The 19,928-nt window shown below is 32.9% G+C and overlaps 7 protein-coding genes across 7 annotated transcripts; 4 read left to right on the top strand and 3 right to left on the bottom strand. All coding sequences in view use genetic code 12, as the record gives it.

Annotated features, from left to right (window-relative positions):
* Positions 1-170: 170 nt before the first annotated feature.
* RJT21DRAFT_88604 (uncharacterized protein) lies at positions 171-1,853 on the top strand (the record flags this gene model as incomplete). The annotated part of the gene is made up of 1 exon (XM_064885574.1): positions 171-1,853. One exon carries the CDS (start codon positions 171-173, stop codon positions 1,851-1,853), a length of 1,683 nt encoding a protein of 560 aa, XP_064736986.1.
* Positions 1,854-2,241: 388 nt separating this feature from the next.
* On the top strand, positions 2,242-3,483 carry RJT21DRAFT_52435 (SDR family NAD(P)-dependent oxidoreductase). The gene has a single exon (XM_064884933.1). It carries the CDS (start codon positions 2,630-2,632, stop codon positions 3,389-3,391), a length of 762 nt encoding a protein of 253 aa, XP_064736985.1. The 5' UTR covers positions 2,242-2,629; the 3' UTR covers positions 3,392-3,483.
* A 91-nt stretch (positions 3,484-3,574) lies between these two features.
* Positions 3,575-4,894, top strand: RJT21DRAFT_115860 (uncharacterized protein; the record flags this gene model as incomplete). The annotated part of the gene is made up of 1 exon (XM_064880374.1): positions 3,575-4,894. The coding sequence occupies one exon, from the start codon at positions 3,575-3,577 to the stop codon at positions 4,892-4,894; it is 1,320 nt and encodes a 439-aa protein (XP_064736984.1).
* A 16-nt stretch (positions 4,895-4,910) lies between these two features.
* Positions 4,911-6,278, bottom strand: SCS7 (fatty acid alpha-hydroxylase). Its single transcript, XM_064882446.1, has one exon. It carries the CDS (start codon positions 6,204-6,206, stop codon positions 5,079-5,081), a length of 1,128 nt encoding a protein of 375 aa, XP_064736983.1. The 5' UTR covers positions 6,207-6,278; the 3' UTR covers positions 4,911-5,078.
* A 541-nt stretch (positions 6,279-6,819) lies between these two features.
* Positions 6,820-13,831, bottom strand: ZDS1 (Zds1p; the record flags this gene model as incomplete). Its single annotated transcript, XM_064885214.1, has 2 exons — positions 6,820-9,180; positions 9,728-13,831. The coding sequence occupies 2 exons, from the start codon at positions 13,829-13,831 to the stop codon at positions 6,820-6,822; spliced, it is 6,465 nt and encodes a 2,154-aa protein (XP_064736982.1).
* A 1,064-nt stretch (positions 13,832-14,895) lies between these two features.
* On the bottom strand, positions 14,896-16,017 carry RCE1 (CAAX prenyl protease). Its single transcript, XM_064884931.1, has one exon. The coding sequence runs from the start codon at positions 15,720-15,722 to the stop codon at positions 14,934-14,936; it is 789 nt and encodes a 262-aa protein (XP_064736981.1). The 5' UTR covers positions 15,723-16,017; the 3' UTR covers positions 14,896-14,933.
* Positions 16,018-18,290, top strand: LYS4 (homoaconitate hydratase). Its single transcript, XM_064884928.1, has one exon. It carries the CDS (start codon positions 16,120-16,122, stop codon positions 18,172-18,174), a length of 2,055 nt encoding a protein of 684 aa, XP_064736980.1. The 5' UTR covers positions 16,018-16,119; the 3' UTR covers positions 18,175-18,290.
* The last annotated feature ends 1,638 nt before the right edge of the window (positions 18,291-19,928 follow it).

Genomic DNA, 19,928 nt, shown 5'->3' with positions numbered 1-19,928 from the left:
GTACTATAGTAAAGTAAAATTGCTTCCTTATACTTGCCTTTATAGAAATCCTAATTAAACTGTTAGGTATGATAGATGTTAAATTAACTAAGCTATAGTCTGTATACTTTTGAAGAAATTTTTTTTACAGAAGAAATACTGTAAGTATAATTAAATATAACTAATCAAAGATGACCAAGCTTAGTTTTAAGACCTTCAACTATTGGGGGTATGGGATATATAATGATTTGAAAAGTAGGATACCTCACTATAAATCTGATTTTGTAGATGCTTTCAATTATAGAGTGATTCCATCGACTACATTTATATTTTTCACTAATTTATTACCAGCATTAGCATTTTCTCAAGATATGTTTGATAAAACAAAGAATTCTTATGGAGTTAATGAAGTTTTAATGAGTTCTGCCTTAGCTGGAGTAGTATTTGGATTATTTTCTGGTCAACCATTATGTATAGTGGGAGTAACAGGTCCTATTTCAATTTTTAGTTATACTGTCTTTGAATTAATTGAACCAAGAGGCACACCTTATTTCCCATTCATGTGTTGGATTTATTTATGGTCTATGGTATTTCATTTTGTTATTGCCTTAGGTAATTATATATCCTTTCTTAAGATCATTAGTTTATTCTCATGTGATGCATTTGGTTTCTTTATTTGTTTAGTATATATACAAAAGGGTATTCAAATCCTTGCTAGACAATTTGATGATGGTAATTTAGCAAGTGGTTACTGTTCAGTAATGATCTCATTATTAATGATAATTTGTGGAGTTGGAAGTTTCCTCTTTGGGAAATATTTACATTATTTTAATCATTGGATTAGGAAAATCTTTGTAGATTATGGTGTTTGTATTTCTGTTATATTCTTTACAGGTTTTATCCATTTTGGAGGTCATTTATCAGAAACAGACTTAGCTAGATTACCTACTGCTTCTTCATTTCAACCAACTTTTAATGGATTAGGTAGAGAACATGGATGGTTCATTCATTTTTGGCCAGGAGAGAACATTGCAGTTAGTGATGTATTCTTAGCTATACCATTTGCTATTTTATTAACATTTTTATTTTACTTTGATCATAATGTTTCATCGCTTATGTGTCAACTGAAAGAATATCCCCTTAAGAAACCTTCATCATTCCATTGGGATTTCTTCTTATTGGGTATAACTACAGGTATTGCTGGGATATTAGGATTACCAGCACCCAATGGATTAATTCCTCAAGCTCCTCTTCATACTGATTCATTGGTAGTTCATAATAAACAAGGTAAAGTTCTATCAGTGGTTGAACAAAGAGTTACCAATACAGTTCAAGGTTTATTAACATTTATAGTAATGACTAAACCTTTCTTAGTTGTATTAGGTTTAATACCTCAAGCTGTATTATCAGGTTTATTCTTTATTATGGCTATAACAGGTTTACATGGTAATATAGTTACTAATCGACTCCGATTTCTTTTTCTTGATGCTGAATATATCGAATATGATGATACATGTCCAGAAATGTTTAAACAGATGCAAAGGTATGAAAATAAAAAATGGTTCTATATATATTTATTATTAGAAGTAATTGCGGGTGTATCAGAATTTGCAATTACATTAACTAAAGGGGCAGTTGGATTTCCTGGTGTATTAATGCTTTTTGCAATTTGTGCTAAATGGATTTGGCCCCTAATAATTCCTAAAGAAGAATTAGCTAAATTGGACGGAGATGTTGCCGATCAGATAATTCTTGAAAACTTAAATATTATAGAGTATATTAAAGTTAAAGAAAATAATTCTCAGTCGTATAAAGATGAATTAGAGGAGAATATTTCAAACTTTGAAATTGTACATAGACACAGCACAAAGTAAGTATCTAATCTTTAATTGATAAATATAGTTTTGTATAATAATAATAATCTTGGCAATGCGCTTATCATTGTTAAGTTATTCGCTATGGATTATTTTTACTGTAAGACCCCTTTTTTTTTATGGAGATAGGAGACATAAGTTGTATGGACTTTATTAAACCCCTCCTTAGATTATAAACAGGTGGTCTACAATAAATACTTACAAGGTGGGGGTGTGACTATAAAATGCACATCGAATTGAGTATACCCATATTTGAAATGTGGAGTATCACACAAATACTGTTACCATAAATTCAGTAAGACCACATGCTTTATCATATCACAGTAACGTGATAAAAATAAACCAGATTCATCCGGAACAATTGCATGTACTTTGTAACCGAATACATGTAATTACATAGAAAATACGATCATGTCATATAAAACATTATAACCTCATAAGGATGCTTAGTCTAGACTGGAATTTATCGTAAGACTTTTTTGTACAGAGAACAATGTAGGGGGAAAAAAGGTGTCACAAATTTTCCAGGATTTACCCCAGAAAATCTCTAGGTAATTAGGAGGTAACAAGGAGTATTTTTGTTTACCTTTATAGTAAGATGTTTTTCATATCTTGAATGACGTTAGGAATTTTATATGTACTTGTAGTATAAATATGGGTTAATAGAAGGTTATGATTATGTTAAATGTTTATAGGCTATGTAGTATATATAATAAAACTAATTGATTGTAATTAAATTGTAATTAATAGTAATCAATAAATTTCACACATAAATCATGTCATATAACTTCCTTAACCAAGTCGCAGTTGTTACCGGAGGTCTTTCTGGTATTGGATTGGCCACCACCATTAAATTACTTCAAAATGGTGCTAGAGTAATTGTTGGTGATATTACGGCTGAAAATAAAGTCGGATCTATTTTAGAATCAATTAAACAAAAATCAGGAAATGAAAATGTTAAATTCCTCAGAACTGATGTAACCAACTATGAGGCCAATAAGAAATTAGTTAGTTATGCTGTTGAACAGTATAAGGATTTAAATTTAGTATTTGCTAATGCCGGAATTGTATTACCTCATGCTGGAGCTGAGATTCCCTATGAAGAATGGGAGAAAGTCATAAACACTAATTTGAATGGAGTTTTCTCTTTAAATAAGGAATCCATTAATTATTGGCTTAAAAATAATAAAAAGGGTAATATTGTTAATACAGGATCAATTTTATCATATGTTGGTAATCCAGGTTTAGCTCATTATTGTGCTTCTAAAGGAGGAGTTAAATTATTAACTCAAACATTGGCCATTGAATATGCTGCCAAGGGAATTAGAGTTAATTCTGTTAATCCTGCTTATATTGCAACACCATTATTAGATGTATTAGATAAACCAGTTTATGATGCTTTGGCTGCTAAACATCCTATTGGTAGATTAGGTACTCCTGAAGAAGTAGCTAATGTTGTTACCTTTTTATTATCTGATCAAGCCACTTATGTCAATGGAGCTTCTGTCTTGGTCGATGGTGCCTATACTGCTCAATAGTTTACTCTACCACAGTTTGATCTAATCTACTCTAGTCTAGTCTTAGTCTATTAACAATTATATACTTGTTCTGGTTAAACGCATTTGTAGTACAATAACTTTTTTCTTTTGATGAGCATCACCAACTTTGTTTGTATTGATGAGAATGGCATCTAACAACGATGGTATGAGTACAGGACAAGAATGGCTACTAACAAAGAGCGAAAGGAAGTACTAGAATTAGTGGAAGATAATTTCCGAGCGGATTTAGCTATACACTTATATTCTATAGTATTACTAAAATGTATAAATCCATACTACCCTAATTCAAGATGGAGTCATTGGCCATTACCAGCTGATGAAGTACCTATACCGAAGGGGGAATTTACATATTGTGATAATGTGGTGGACGAGTCCAGTTTTGGAACTACAATAGATGAGGATGAAGCAACACAACAGGAGGAAAAGAAAAGAGTTAGAGAAGAGTGTATTCGACAAAGGAAAGTTAACAAGACTAGTAACAAAGAGTCTGGAACAGGTAATGATAGAGAAGAAAGTGCGAACAAAGTTGAAGAGTATGTGATTGAGAATGATGTTGATCATCAAGTTGAGCGTCAAATAGAAGAGGAAGAGGAAGAGGATGAAGATTTGAGTACCAATTACTTTGCGAATTACGGATCAAATGATGAAGAGGAGTTTAGTGATTCTGATGATGAAATTGATTTCTCTATGCCTATCAGTAAAGTGACTTATATCGAGAAGGAGGTTGATGCTAAAGCAGAATTAGTCAATGAATTGAATGCTATGATAGCTCGAAAGATTCATCAAAGAATTCAGGATATGAAGAGTAGACGAGTGCTTGGAACTGATTTAGAGATTAGAGATGATATACAACAATCTGATCTTGTTAAACGACTAAGTGTTCAACTTGCTAATAAGGTTAATACGATGGTAGACAGACTTAATGATAAAATCGATAAAAAATCCGAATTGATTTTGGACTGGCATAATGTGTTAATGGAAGGTATAGAACTTGTTGATTTACCTCATAACAGTTCTGATATCCTTAGACATCAAGAAATATATGAGCATTGTGAAGATCTATTTAATAATATAGATTATCGATATGAACTTGATGATGAAGAGGATGATGGAATTGATAATGAAGACTTGACCACATCGTCAGGAGCATTGGTGGTTACCAAATACTTGGAGAAGATCAAGGAATCTTATGATAATGTAAGGCACCCATTGTTTCAGATATTCCCCCACCGATACTTGATCCATTTACGAGAAAAAGTTGCATTTAATGATAAGTTCCGAAGGTTATACTTTAATAAACTTCATACTATGGCTAAGTATCAACAAATCGAATGGAGTAAACGTCAACGGCCACTGAAGATAAAGGGTATTACACCATTAAAGAAAGATCTCTCAAATATTAAACAAGTTCAGCAAGAGGCATTAGTGCATTATTCGCATAATATTGATGAAGAAGAGTATATATTACGAAAGTATGCATAGACAAGTATAGATACAATAAATACAAAGTTCACACGGAATAGGATCATATTCTCTATACAAAGCTGACCAGAGGTATTAGGGTCAAACTATGTAACTATACTATAAACTATATACTAATTTTCTAAACTATCAACACTCTTTCTATTTTCAAACTATTAAAACCTCATTTAAACTTCAATAGTTTCTACTTTCTCTTTTCAAAAGTACTGGTGATCTCAGTATCAAAAATGACATCCCAGAATCTACTAGTAACACCAAAACCTAATTCATAATTCTTATAATGATGTTCTAAATGATAAGTTTTAGTTTCTTGTAAGAATTGAGGTAATTTAGTATGATGTAAAAAGTAATGAGTCATATCATACATAATATAACCTAAAGTTCCTCCAGCAAAACCAGAACAAGCAATATAGAAAGGTAATATGGAAAATACCAATCTATAGAAAGGATAAGCTAATATCACAAATAAAGCCGGAGGTAAAACTAATCTATAACCATCCATTGGTAAATAATGATGAACTCCATGTAAAAGGAAATGAAGAGTTAAAAATACTGGATGATCAGGTAAATAACCATCTAAATGGAAAATAAATCTATGTAAACAATATTCAACTAAAGTCCAAACAAATAATCCCATAATCCAAAAACTAATAGCAGTTAACTTATTTTGATTAGTAAATCCAACATAAAATATATAAAAATTAACTGGTAACCAAATTAATGGTACCATCCACCATGGAGTTAAAGAAAGTGGTTCTAAAAAATTTCCAAATAATGGAGCTGAACCTTTACCATAATGTCTTGGTCTATGAACTTGATCTAAATAAAATTCTTTTGAATAATTACTAAATAATAATTGAACTAATAATGGTTTATTTAAATCTAAAAATTTATGTTTTTTAACATCTTCAGAATAATCTGTCTTGATAGATAATTTCTCTAAAGCTGGTAAATTCTCATGAAATTCATACATATCAAAATCATTTGGTTTATCTTCAATAACTTCTACTGGTACTTTATTTTTATTATTTAATAATCCATGTTCTTCTTGTGGTGTAGCTAAATATCCAACTAACATATCTTCATCTAACATTTCATAAGCACTTTCTGAATGAATATGAGAATCTGAATCAGACATAATTTCAGTAATATCTTTACCAGCATAAGGAAGTATAATATCGGCTCCACCAGGATGTTCATTTAAGAATCCTGTAACATTATATACTTTCCTATTATATAAAGTAACCCAACAATCCTTTTCGGAGTTATGAGTTTGAACTTGTTTGGTTGATAATAACGGTAATGAAGTCATTCTGAAGTATACTGACTATTCTACAAGTTACGTACTTAATACTGAATTACTGAATTACTGATATGATAAACTACAAATCGCTCAACTAGAGAATATTTATCGAAAACAAATGTCTTCTCTTCTCGGGCCATAACAATAATCACGAGGTTTTCGGTACGTGCGCGGCTCTTATGATCGTTACTCGTTCCGGCACGCTACCACGCAAACCCCGTGTATGCTATTAGGTGATATGACTAGTAGAGACTAAAGAGTATATTTGAGCTATACGACTGGTCTATACTGCATAGGAGGGGTTAATAGAGTATTTAGTATAGTGTAGAAAGCATCCGACATGTATAGGATTCTACAGTGTAGATAATATAATAGAGCTATACTATAGTGTAGAGGATAGAATATACAATGTAGAAATAGATTAGATTATGCTACTATACTACACTTCTATACTATGTTATACTATACTACTATACTATATTACCATACTATAACCATACTACTCTACTATATACTATATAATAGTATAGAATTGCCAGTACTACGTGCCAAAGCACATGAAATACTCCTGATTTCCCCTAATAGAGTAATTGGCTGTTAAATTTATCAATCATATTATTAGCTACATTGATGTTTCACTCATCTTCATCTTTTTGTTCAGTGGCATGTCATACATTTTATCCATTAATGATGATTGCCTCAAATTCATTTTTGGGAACCAATAATCAAACTCTACCAAACAACGTTGCAAATCAATGTTATCGATTTTTTGGTCGTCATCTTCAACATATCTACGAGCAATATTAACATCAGCTCTCCTTTTTCTACCATCCCACTTAAGCCGTTTCTCACCATTCTTCAGGCGTCCAAAATCGACAAAATATGGAGTGTCATTTAATACTAAAATATTATGGGGATGTATGTCGCGATGATAAATTCCTAGCTCATGCATCTCTTGAAGAGTTGCACGAGCTTTCATACCAACGTTCACTTTATTTCCCCTAAACATATCTAGAGTAACAGCTCCATCTAGGTATTCTAAAAGAATATAGAATCCACAAACAGGAATCTTGCCATTCTCTACATCAAGAACTTCTTGATATGTCGTGATTTCTCTATTATTTAACATACCATACGAGAAGATTTTGCATATACCCAGTTTAATAGAACTGAGATTAATATAGCTACTAACTTCCCGATGAAAGTGTTTAAAAGAAGAATTATACGCACCTTCAACAACATTTCCCCTTTCAACAAATATTGCTGAGCGTATAGGGTCCAATACTTTTAAAAAGTATTTGGAACCCTTGCTGTCTTTTACAACAAATGTACAGCTGTATCTGGTACTAAATTCAGCTCCTGACACGGAAGATTGGAATGTGTAACAATTTTGGAATTCGGACATGGTATATGATTTCCATTTGGGCGTTTTATATAGTTGATGGAATTTATAAATATACTTCATGTCAAACAGATGATCTTCTTTTAAGTCCAGAGAGTAATTACTTATATTTGTTGATAATTCACTCACATCAGTTAAGGCTGAAGTATCAGCATCAGTGTCTGATACTCCCGTATCTTGCAAACTAAGTGACTTTACAAATCTGTCGTTGAAATTATTGACTCCATTATAGAAGAGAACTATAAGTGTCAGTCTTGTTGGCTGAGATATAATAGCTTCATCTTCAAATTTCTTCATTATCAAGTGATTTTGGGATTGTGTAGCTCTGAGTTTAATTAATAACATGAATAATATAGTATAGAATGAGTGCAGTTGATTATCACTGTCTTTAATAGATTGTATTGAACATTCAATACCTCTAAATAGACGGCAAAAATTATCGCCATGGAACTCCTTGTCAATGTTGTATTCCAGTAAATCAATCAAGTAGAATGAACTATGATCTGTCAAGATCGCATATGGAGACTCGGTTACTAAGGCTTCTCTAATACACTGTGAGAAAATTTGGACAAAAGGATAAGCAAAAGCATTAACGATTGATTTTGCTGAGAAGAAGTTATCAATATAGGATGATACTGATCCCTTTTTAACTTCAACTGGAATATTGAAGGCCCCTGCAGATATTTGGAGATCAGGTGTAACTGACACTGGTACAGTATCAATTGATTTCCTCACTGCCTTTGATTGATTAATGAGGGTTTTCTCAAAAACTGATGAAAAAATTTTAACTGGGATATTCAACAAATTCAACCAGACAGACATTTCAACTTGCTTCTCGCTATCATCCGATAAGTCAAATATCTGAGGGAAGCAAGTATCCAGAATAGAAAGTAATTGAGATTTTTTAATTTTGAAATGAAAAGTTTCACCTAATGAGAATTCTTTGATTTCATTCTTTGGAAAGAAAAGGGCAATGATCTTTGTCAATTCGTTAATTCTTATTTCTTTATTCATTTCAGTTTTGGTTAATGCTTTGGTTTGGTCATCTTCGCTATCAGATTCATATTCACTTGACTTCAATATATTTTCCACAGGTGGTTTTAAAGGTTTGTCTTTTGGATTAATTGGATTGACAACAGGAGGCTGCAAGCACAAACTCGAAGTGAAGTAAAAATAACTTTCTAAGACATGATTAGAATGATAACCTATTTTGTAGAATAGTAATTTCAATGAAGACTTAAAGTTGTTGATTATTTCTATAAGATCCTCAGTAGTATTGAATTCTATTTTGTTGAATAATTGAAAATTATGTAGGCGAAGTAATACTTTTAACGCCATCTCCTTCAGAATATTTCTCTGTTTAACAACCTCGTTAATTCCAAAATTTCTAAAGAGCTCTTCTATCTCTGATTCATCTGGATCTTGTAGATATTCATTTAACTTTACCTGCAAATGCTCATACGTTTGTATACTTTCCCTGCTAACCTTAAAGGGGTCAATCCCATCATTCGGGAAATCCTTTAATGCAGCAATGGCACCATTGAAATTAATAATTCTTGTCAATCTCATTAAAACAGTAGTCTTATTTAAGTAAATGCTTTACCAAATTGTATTAATAAATGACTTGAATGATTTATTGGAAGGATGAAGAGACAATTTCTAAAGCTGCGAAAGAATGCAAAATAAGCATCCACGCATCCTTATTTTGCGTCTTAAAAAGGAAAAGGAAAGTTTAGCCTATAATGCTTAATTACTACTAATGATGACTAACATATTTCGTATATAGCTAATTTACGACTATATTATAGTATAGAGTTATTAGTAGAATAGACTGTCCTACACAGTAAAGTAGTGTGTAATATCTGTACTACACTATAGAATACAGTGTAGAATACACTATAGAGTAGTGTAGAATTACTATAGAATAGTGAAGTGACAGACATAGCATATAGTGTGTAGTGTATAGACTGACTATTACTCTTGACTATTACTCTTGACTATTACTCTTGACTATTACTCTTGACTATTACTCTAGACACTATAGTCCATAACATTTACTACATCAGTGACTAACACAGTTACAGAGTACTCTAAATAACTATGCAATGTTCATTACTATATACTAGACTTCAATACTTGAAGTCTGAATGTTTTCTAATTTGGCTACATCAAGATCTATCTCAATAGCATGATCCTCATCAACATCATCTTCTCGAATTATACTCTCATCAAAGATAATTCTACCTGATTTATTTGCTGGACTAGTATCTTGATCAGAATCGGAATTTGAATTTCCTTCAAGATCTGCATCTACTGAATTATTCATTTGTTCTAAATGTAATGTATGATCTACCAAATTAAGGTAAGCATACATAAAATTAGATAAAAGAACTTGTTCACGTAATGAACGTTTAGGATTAGCCAATTTTAAATGTGATAATCGATAAATGGCTCGTTCAACATGAACTGGGAATCTATAATCTAACATTACTAAAGTAGATAAAGATGGAGGAGGCAAGGGGAATCCAAAGGCTGAATCAGTAAATACAATTGGTTGATTAGCTTTAGAAGTTCTCTTAATTGATTTACGAAGTTTTTCTTGAACTTCTAATGTAGACAGTGGAGGTTTATCATCATCTTCATCATCTTTCTTATCATCCGATGAATCACTATCAATTAAATCATCTTTATCTTTATCTTTATCTATATCTATATCTTCCTTTCCAATAAGTTGTTCTTCTCGTTTACTTTCTGATTGAGGCCCAAGACTTATTGATTCTAATTCCTTTTCTGATACTTTCTCTTTGTCTATACTAACAGCAATAGGTGAAGGGTCCCTTAATTTAATTTCAGGTTCTTCATCTTGTAAACTAGAACTATCAGAATCATTTTTGGTTGAGTTGTGACCCTTCTTAAAGTAAGTATCAGTATCAATAATCATATCTTCATATTCTTGTTTGGCTACTGGTTTCTTTGCTTTCTTCTTAAATAAAGTTCGTTGATTCTTTAATTTATTATCATTATCTGATTCATAATCAACAGTAACTCCTGAACTAGAATCCAGTAAATTATTATTGGTTGTAGGAGCAGGAGGGACTTTCTGATCAGGAATCTTCTTTCTTTTAAATAATTTAGAGATAACATTCTCTTTATCCTTCTTAGATTTACTCCATGAATTATTACTACTTATTGAATTGGTTGGAAGATTAATATCTTCATCTTCATCAAGATCAACTTCATCATCAGATACTTCGAAATCATCATCAGTATTAGCCGTTCTAGGAGAGATTTCTGGATTAGAAAATGATCGAGCTGGAACTTTAGATGATGATTCAAGTACAGTTGGAAGATTTCCATTATTCTTATTGGTAATAGATGATTCATAATTGGATAAACTATTAGATCTATCTCTTAACCAACCCCAAGATTTCTTCTTCTTGATCTTATTGGCCGATGCTTTATCTTCGGATGATCCAAGTAATCCAAATGATTTCTTCTTTTTAAGTTTCTTGGTAGGCGATGATTCGGCACTTGACTCATCTGAAACTTCTCCATGATTAACTACATGTGCTCTAATGGGTATTTCCTCTTTCTCTTTTTCTTTCTCCTTTTCCTTATCTCTCCTAAATACTACTTCATTATCAGTGATGTTAGGAGATGGATAAGCAGAATCCCGACTTTCTACAAATGGGTTATTAACTTCAGGAACTAATACGGCAAATTTCTTAGGACTCTGTCTTGGAGAACTACTGGAGATTGGAGCTATTGTTGGAGATGTGACTGGATCAGGAGTATCCAATTTAACTTCTTCATTAGGGGTGATTCTATCAATATCTCCTAATAGTTGTCGTTCGAATCCTAAAGAATCTTCATAACTAATGTCTTGAAGAGATGTATCAAATGAGAATTCAATGGCTTCAGAATCTTTCAGTTCTTCTTCTTTATCAATCAATGTTTGTGTAGAGCTTGAACCAGTAGATACAGTCGATTCAGATCGATTAAGACTCTCTTTGAATTCATTGATTTCTGATCGTAATAAATCTAAATTCTGATTCAATTGTCGAGACTTATCCTGAATACCTGGTGGCCCATTATATTTGGGTTGTTGAGGGTATGCTTGAGCATGCGGTTGATGAGCGAGAGGCGGTCTTTGGGAGGGATACGGCTTTTGGAGCTGTTGTGGTGGTTGTTGCTGCTGCTGTTGTTGCTGTTGTTGTTGTTGATGGTTGTAGTGGTATGCATCGCTCTGTCTCTGGTAGCTCCTTTGATGATGTCTGTGCTGTTGCGATTGGTGTGGAGGATGTGGTGGCGCCTGCTGTTGCTGGTATGCAGAATTCCGGTTAGGATACGGTTGCTGTTGCGATGGCATGCTGGGGTACGCATGTCTTTGGTGGTGAAGTTGATGTTGCTGCTGTTGCTGCTGCTGCTGCTGTTGCTGCTGCTGTTGCTGCTGCTGTTGCTGCTGCTGTTGCTGCTGCTGTTGCTGCTGCTGTTGCTGCTGCTGTTGCTGCTGCTGTTGCTGCTGCTGTTGCTGCTGCTGTTGCTGCTGCTGTTGCTGCTGCTGTTGCTGCTGTGGTGGTTGTTGGCGATGTTGATGGTAGTCCATATGCTCTTGGGAACTCTGTCTTGGTCCAGCTGTGGACTTGTAGTAGTTCCGATACCTGTTCTGTTGTTGATGTGGTTGTCTTCCCTCATACACTATTTGATTCTGAGGAGTTCTTGGTTCTTTCTGAGGATGACCAGAGCCACTGGTGGCTCGTAATTTGAGTTGGGAGAGTTTCTTGGCAGTTAAGTTATGTTGCTGATTGAACTTTTGGGTGATCTGACTCTCTAATGACTTTGAAGATGTGGATGTACTGGTTGGATAAGGAGATGAACCAGCTTTCTGTTTAGATTGAGATTGAGATGCTAAAGTAGTGGGATCTATATAACTAAACATTAATTGAGAGTCTCTATAATTCCTTCTAGTTGTAGTTGGAGTAGATGACTTCTCCGGAACTGGAGGTGGAGGTGAAGGACTTGATTTTGTAGGATGAGTTGGAGGTAATGAACCAGTAGTATACATGGCTCTAATATTATTTCTTAAAGCTTGAAGTCTCTCTGAACTGGGCACAACTGGAGATGTGGGAGTTGGAGGGATTGGAGGAGTCTTTTTATAATTATAGTCGGGTCTTCTACTTCGTTTCAAATCAAATGAATCATTGTTACGAGTGGGCGAAGACTTACTCTTATCTTTCCTTATAGGAGAAGTATCAGAATCTGAATGAGGATCATACATGACATTTTCAGGAGATTTGATATTGGTGGTTGTACTATTATTATTATTAGTAGTAGTAGTAGTAGTAGTATTATTAATGTTATTGGTAGTCCTTTGTTGGGGAGGAGAACTTAACTCATCAATGGCAAGGATTTCTACATCGGTATAACCTAAAGAAGTTGATGATAAAGTTCTAGCAAGAGTTACTGCATCTGTAGCATCCATTCCTGCAAGTTTTGATAATTTTGATAATTCATTAGTTAAGTCACGTAAAGAAGGATTACTATACCGATTACGAGAATTATTGGCAGGATTATTATACCAAGATTCTCGTTTAGGAGATGCTTGAGGTTCATCATCTTCTTCAGGTAATGAACTAGAACTAAGAGAAGATTTTCGAGATACAGATTGACTTCTTCTATTTTCCATAATCTCATCAACTTGAGATTTTATATGAGTTTTAAATGATTCAGGATTAATTTGTGGATGTAAATTGGCAGGTACCCATAAAAGTTGACTAATTTCTGATGAATCGGATGAGGCATCATAATATTCATCATAAGAATCTACACTGATTGTATCTTTAATTGATTTAGTAGATTCTTTACGTTTTAGTGAAGCTTGACGAGAGAGTGATTTATTTCGTCTTATATCTGCTGGTTGAGTAGAAGTCGTAGAATTTGGATTGGTACTAGTGGTAGTTGAAGTGATAGTACTACCTGTGGTTATAGTATTATTGGAAGTATTATTATTGCTAGTGGCTGGAGGAGGTGTAGGACTCGGAGATGACGAAATGGGTGATGGAGTTGAACTAGTGGGAGAAGTATTGATATTGACTGTTTCAAGTAATTCTTCCGTGTCTAAATTAGGTAAGTCCGGGTCATAGTTCATGAGATTCCCAATAGACAACCGTTTCAAGGCCGCTACTAATTTCTTCTCCTGCTCAATGTCTTGTACGGCCGACTGATATGACATGATGAATTAGTGAGTGAGTAGTGAGTGAGTGAGTCGGTAAAGAATTAGTGGAGCATGAGAATTTTAGCGAGGGACTGGAGGGGTATTTTAGTGAGAATTAGTGAGGTGGATGATCGAGGGTTTTAGTGAGGTGGTGGCTAAGGTTGGCGATTTGAGAATTAGTGAGGGAGGGAGTTACTGAGTTACTGAGTCGTTAGTGAAGGTTAATAGTAGTGGTTAGTGTCTGTGTTGGTCCTGATTCGGTTATGTTTTTTCGGGAATTTTTCCATTACACGTCTCCTCAAAACAGACAGAAAGTCGCAGACAGACAGACAGTCAAGGTCAGGCTGATTAGTGTAGTGTAGTGATTTAGAGAGTGGTGTTACTAATGGGTTAGTATTGTTAGTACTGTTAAGGGGGTTAGTGGTGCCATGGTGTTATTACTGTATTAGTGGTGTGCTATTACTATTACAATTACTAAGGTATTACTGTACTATCACTATTTAGTGGGCTAGTACTGCACTGTTTATGTACTGTATACTGACTGAGAATGTACTGTACTACTGAGAGTACTATTACCATTACTATTACTATTACTATTACTATTACTATTACTATTACTATTATTAATATTATACATTACCTCTACTTCACTCTATACACTACCTATTATTCTTACTATTAATGTTACCTCATTATTCCACTATACTACTGTCTATACACTACTACCTTTGACTTCTCTGTACTGTATACACTCATACATTGTTTGTAATTCACGCGAATATTTTTTGCATTTGTTGATTTTTCACTCGGCTTCTGGATCGTCTAATTTAATTCTCGGGGTATAAACTCAACATTCTGCTAGTGTGACATTAAGTTACTATGGAATTATTATGGAATTATTCTTGGGAATATTATGTAATTATTATCTATGTATTACGTATGTGCTATATGTGTTCTGTATGTGTCCTGTATGTGTTCTATGCTCTTTCTGTGTGTTCTTTAAATTTTAACTATGTCCTATGTAGTATCGCTACAACTACGTAGTATCTCTATAACTATGTAGTAATTATGTAGTATCTCTATAATTATGTAGTAATTATGTAGCATCTCTATAATTACTCTACATCCTCAACATCTTAACAAATCCTATAACTCCTACCACTAATAACCCATAATACCCCCATCGATACTTCTCCACTTCCATTTCAGGAAACCCAATAAGATTACACACTAAATGAATAATAATATTACTCCACACATTAAAATATTCATACCATATATGATTCATTAAATATCCAAATAATGAAGTATATAATAACTGAAATCCTACATTAGCTATAACCACTCTTAATTCATAATTTTGTCTATAATATAACTGATACCCATGATGAAAATGCGCAATTCCAAATAAAAATGGCGTATAATTAATCATAGTTGATGGAACAATATTAAGTATAATTGATCGATATATAAATTCTTCACTAATAGGTGCAAAAATATGATCTCGAAATCCATATATACTAAAGAATGAATATTTTAAATCTTCAATTTGATCAGTGAGTGTAGTACTTAAATAATACTTGACAATAGGTCCAATATATAATACTAAGATTAATACTAAGCTTTTTCCAATATTAACTAAATCTCTACCATCACTAGATCTAGTAAATCCAGGAATAATCCCTAAATCTTTAGTCCACTCCTTCATATCTCGTCCATATACAAAAGGAATTCCTATATACAATATCACACATAATATACTAACTCTAATCATTCGAAATCGTATAACTCCTATATCATTTCTATCTTTCCCTTGTAATTCATGAGGTACTCGATAGTATATGAATGCCACATACGACATAGATATTATGATACATAATAAAAACTGGTATGCTACAATCGATGACATACTCCCAACAATTATGCTCTTAACTAAGATTCATGCTTGTAGTAACAATAATATCTTTATAGTAACATGTCTTTCGTAAATGTTTCAGATTTAATTTTATAAAATAATATATTTATTAGTCATGTGACTATTCTCGTGACTCTTATCGCCTTCCTGCATACGTGTCTTATCAAATGGCATTTTGATTAAATTGTCTGACTCATGAAAAATCAGGCCCGGGAAATCGGGTTACGTAAGCACATATTAGAGATGTGGATTTTAACATAGTCATAATTGAAATTTTTCAGTCAACCCCATAGTCTGACTGAAGATAAAAATTTTCACATTAATTGTTAATTAGACTTGTTCTATTATTCCTTTTATATAATTCAGACAATTTGTCATATTTTATTTGATCATGACTACTGTCCTAATGAGATCAAAGGTAATAAACCTTAAAAGAGGTTTTTCAACTAGTTCATATGTTCAATATCAAAATCTTACTGAAAAGATTGTACAAAGGTATGCAGTAGGTACTTCAAAGGAAGTTCATAGTGGAGATTATGTCACTATTAAGCCTCAATATTGTATGTCTCATGATAATACTTGGCCTATTGCAACTAAATTCTTAAATTTAGGAGCAACTAAAGTTAAAGATAATAAACAAATTGTATTTACCTTAGATCATGATGTTCAAAATAAAACTGATAAAAATTTAACAAAATATAAAAATATTGAAGAATTTAGTAAGAAATTTGGAATCGATTTTTACCCTGCTGGTAGAGGTATTGGTCATCAAATTATGATTGAAGAAGGTTATGCATTTCCATTAAATTTAACTGTTGCATCTGATTCTCATTCAAATACTTATGGTGGAATTGGATCTTTAGGAACTCCTATTGTTAGAACTGATGCAGCATCAATATGGTCAACTGGTCAAACTTGGTGGCAAATTCCTCCGGTTGCTAGAGTAGAATTAGTAGGTCAATTACCTAAAGGTACAACTGGTAAAGATATTATTATTGCCCTTTGTGGTATATTTAATAAAGATGAAGTATTAAATCATGCAATTGAATTTACTGGTGAAAGTATTGAAAGTTTACCAATTGATTATAGATTAACTATTGCTAATATGACTACTGAATGGGGTGCACTTTCTGGTTTATTCCCAATCGATGATACTTTAATAAATTGGTATGAACAAAGATTAGCTAAAGTTGGACCAAATCATCCTAGAATTAATAATGAATCATTAGCTTATATTAAAAATAATAAAGTCGCTGCTGATGAACAATCTAAATATGCTAAAAAATTAACTATTGATTTATCTTCATTATCTACTGCTTATATTTCAGGTCCTAATTCCGTTAAAATTTCAACTCCATTATCTGAATTATCTGCTCAAGACATCAAGATCGATAAGGCTTATTTGGTGTCCTGTACAAACTCTCGTCTTAGTGATATTGAAGCTGCTGCTTCTGTATTAAAGGGTAAACAAGTGGCTCCTGGAGTTGAATTCTATGTTGCTGCTGCATCATCTCAAGTTCAAAAGGAAGCTGAAGCTTCAGGTGCTTGGAAGACTATCTTGGATGCTGGTGCTAAACCATTACCTTCAGGTTGTGGTCCATGTATTGGTTTAGGTACTGGATTATTAAAAGATGGAGAAGTTGGTATTTCTGCCACCAATAGAAACTTTAAAGGTAGAATGGGTTCAAAAGATGCTCTTGCATATTTAGCATCTCCTGAAGTTGTTGCTGCTTCTGCTGTTTTGGGAAAAATTGGTGGTGTTGAAGAATTAACTGGTGGTAAAGTTCCTGAAGCAGTTGATCCTGTAGTTGAAACTATAATTCCTGAAAATGAAAATGTTGATAGTGCTGATTCATCCTCTAAAGTTGAAATCATTGATGGATTCCCAAGTCAAATTCAAGGTGAATTACTTCTCTGTAATGCAGACAATATCAATACTGATGGTATATATCCAGGTAAATATACTTATCAAGATGATGTCCCACCAGAAAAGATGGCTGAAGTGTGTATGGAGAATTATGATCCTGAATTTAGACATATAGCTACTGGATCTGATATTATTGTTAGTGGATATAATTTTGGAACTGGGTCATCTCGTGAACAAGCTGCTACTGCAATTTTAGCTAAAGGTATGAAATTAGTTGTAGCTGGTTCATTTGGTAATATCTTTTTTAGAAACTCTACCAACAATGCCTTATTGACATTAGAAATTCCACCTTTAATTAATAAATTAAGAGAAATATATCAAGATTCAAAAGAATTAACTATAAGAACTGGTTGGTTACTCAATTGGGATATTCCTTCAGCTTTAGTTACTGTTAAAGATAAGGCAACTGGTGAACTTATCTTACAACATAAAGTTGGTGAACTCGGAACCAACCTTCAAGAAATTATAGTTCAAGGCGGATTAGAAGGTTGGGTCAAAAACGAAATCCAAAAAGAATAGATAATTCATAGTATTTATATTGTACGCATTTAATTGTATTTATTTAATAAACACGTCATTTAATTTTTCATTATCTTTATTGACATTGATTATGATAAAATTATTTACCATTCATTATTGAAAACCTCTTACTTCAATTTAAATGGTTATTACAATCAGATTTGTAATAATTTAGTTCACTACCCTCTATTAAGCAATATTCTGTGCGGCTTTCCACCATATCGTAGCGAGAAAATAAATAAAAGTAATGACTGTTGCTTCCTGCATAGCGGTGCAACATTCTATCAACTCCGAAACATGCATGGAAGAGGTGAAGCTTAACATCAGAGCTCCTGCACAACGACCAGTCTTTGCCCCCTCCCCCACTTTATATATTAATGTTATTCTCTAGTACAGTATTTAGTTAGATTTGTTTTCATTGGCTTTGACGCAGTATAATAGAATGATCAATTCCAGGTTCTCTTCCCCATGTATTTGCATGCATGTAAATCTCCATACTAGGCAATAATCTGTAATTGACATCAGTTATATAAGAAAAAAAATTAATTATTATTATTTTATTAATTTCATACAATTAAAACGTTTTGTGTGTATTGATTTTATTCTAGATTCAACAATAAAACTTTATATAAGTAGGTGAATTTGCAAAAATATTTTCACTGTTTAACTTAATTATACTTTAATCTTCAACTCAATCAAATCGAGCTGGTTGATTGTATTCACTGATAGATAATACTCCCGCTGCAATTATAACTGCATTTATATAACTATAATCATATCTTACAAGCCATGCAAGTAATCAAAAGTATAACGGATGCAATAGAGTCAACGATAGAGGGATGTTATTCCATTTTAGATACAATATTATACTATATACTAAATATGGTCATGATGGCACTTCTTTTTGCAGACTTGGTTGTTGACTTTGCTAATGATTGCCTATACAACTACAATATTATCAAGTGCTCACTAAAACATCAACTCTACAACAATATCAATTAGCTATTCTAATAATTTTATTGATGAATTAGCAACTATCAACCATATATTCCAGTTATATCTATTTCTTTATGCACCGTTCTAATTGTTTGTTTTAATCCATGTATTAAGCGTTTATCACATGAAAATAAAAAGTTTGTTTGTTGTTAACATTGAGATGAAGGTAGTATGGTTGTATTTTACCTTAGAAAATGGATACCCTACTGGTTCCTTAGTTAGATGAATTTAAGTATTAAGAAATTCCATGACGTGATGATTTATTGATTTTCTATGTTGTAATTAATTTAAGTGGTTAAAATTAAAGATCTTTATTCAACATGAGGTTCTCCACATTTTAGACAAAAGCATCTCTGCCACTCTCGTGATTCTTGCCCGGTGCTACCATGTAACTGCACCGAAGCTAAAGTTTCATTTTTTCTATCCCCTCTTTGTAAAGCGCAAACTATGCGGATTACTATCCGACTTACCCCACAGTTGATTTGTAGAACATTAAAGCTCATCGGACTACTACATCATCTAGATGATCATTTTCATTGTTGTTATTTTGTTTGTTTTGCCTAGGCAATATTCCGTTCGTCCCAAAATGTGTAGTAGCTCTTGATTTATTATTTTAATAAATGATATGGCTGTGGTGTGGTCATGAGAGACTTAAAGAACTGATAGCAGTATTAATAATTTAGTGCGTAACAACACCTGATCTAAAGTTTATATTAAATTGTCCTGTCTACTATACGAAGGATTTAAGAACTTATTAC

Source organism: Scheffersomyces amazonensis (genome assembly GCF_036850825.1).
Source record: "Scheffersomyces amazonensis strain UFMG-HMD-26.3 chromosome Unknown RJT21scaffold_6, whole genome shotgun sequence".
NCBI classification, from domain to species: domain Eukaryota; kingdom Fungi; phylum Ascomycota; class Pichiomycetes; order Serinales; family Debaryomycetaceae; genus Scheffersomyces; species Scheffersomyces amazonensis.
Note: the sequence above shows the minus strand (reverse complement) of the source record. Positions and strands in the feature narration are given on the sequence as shown.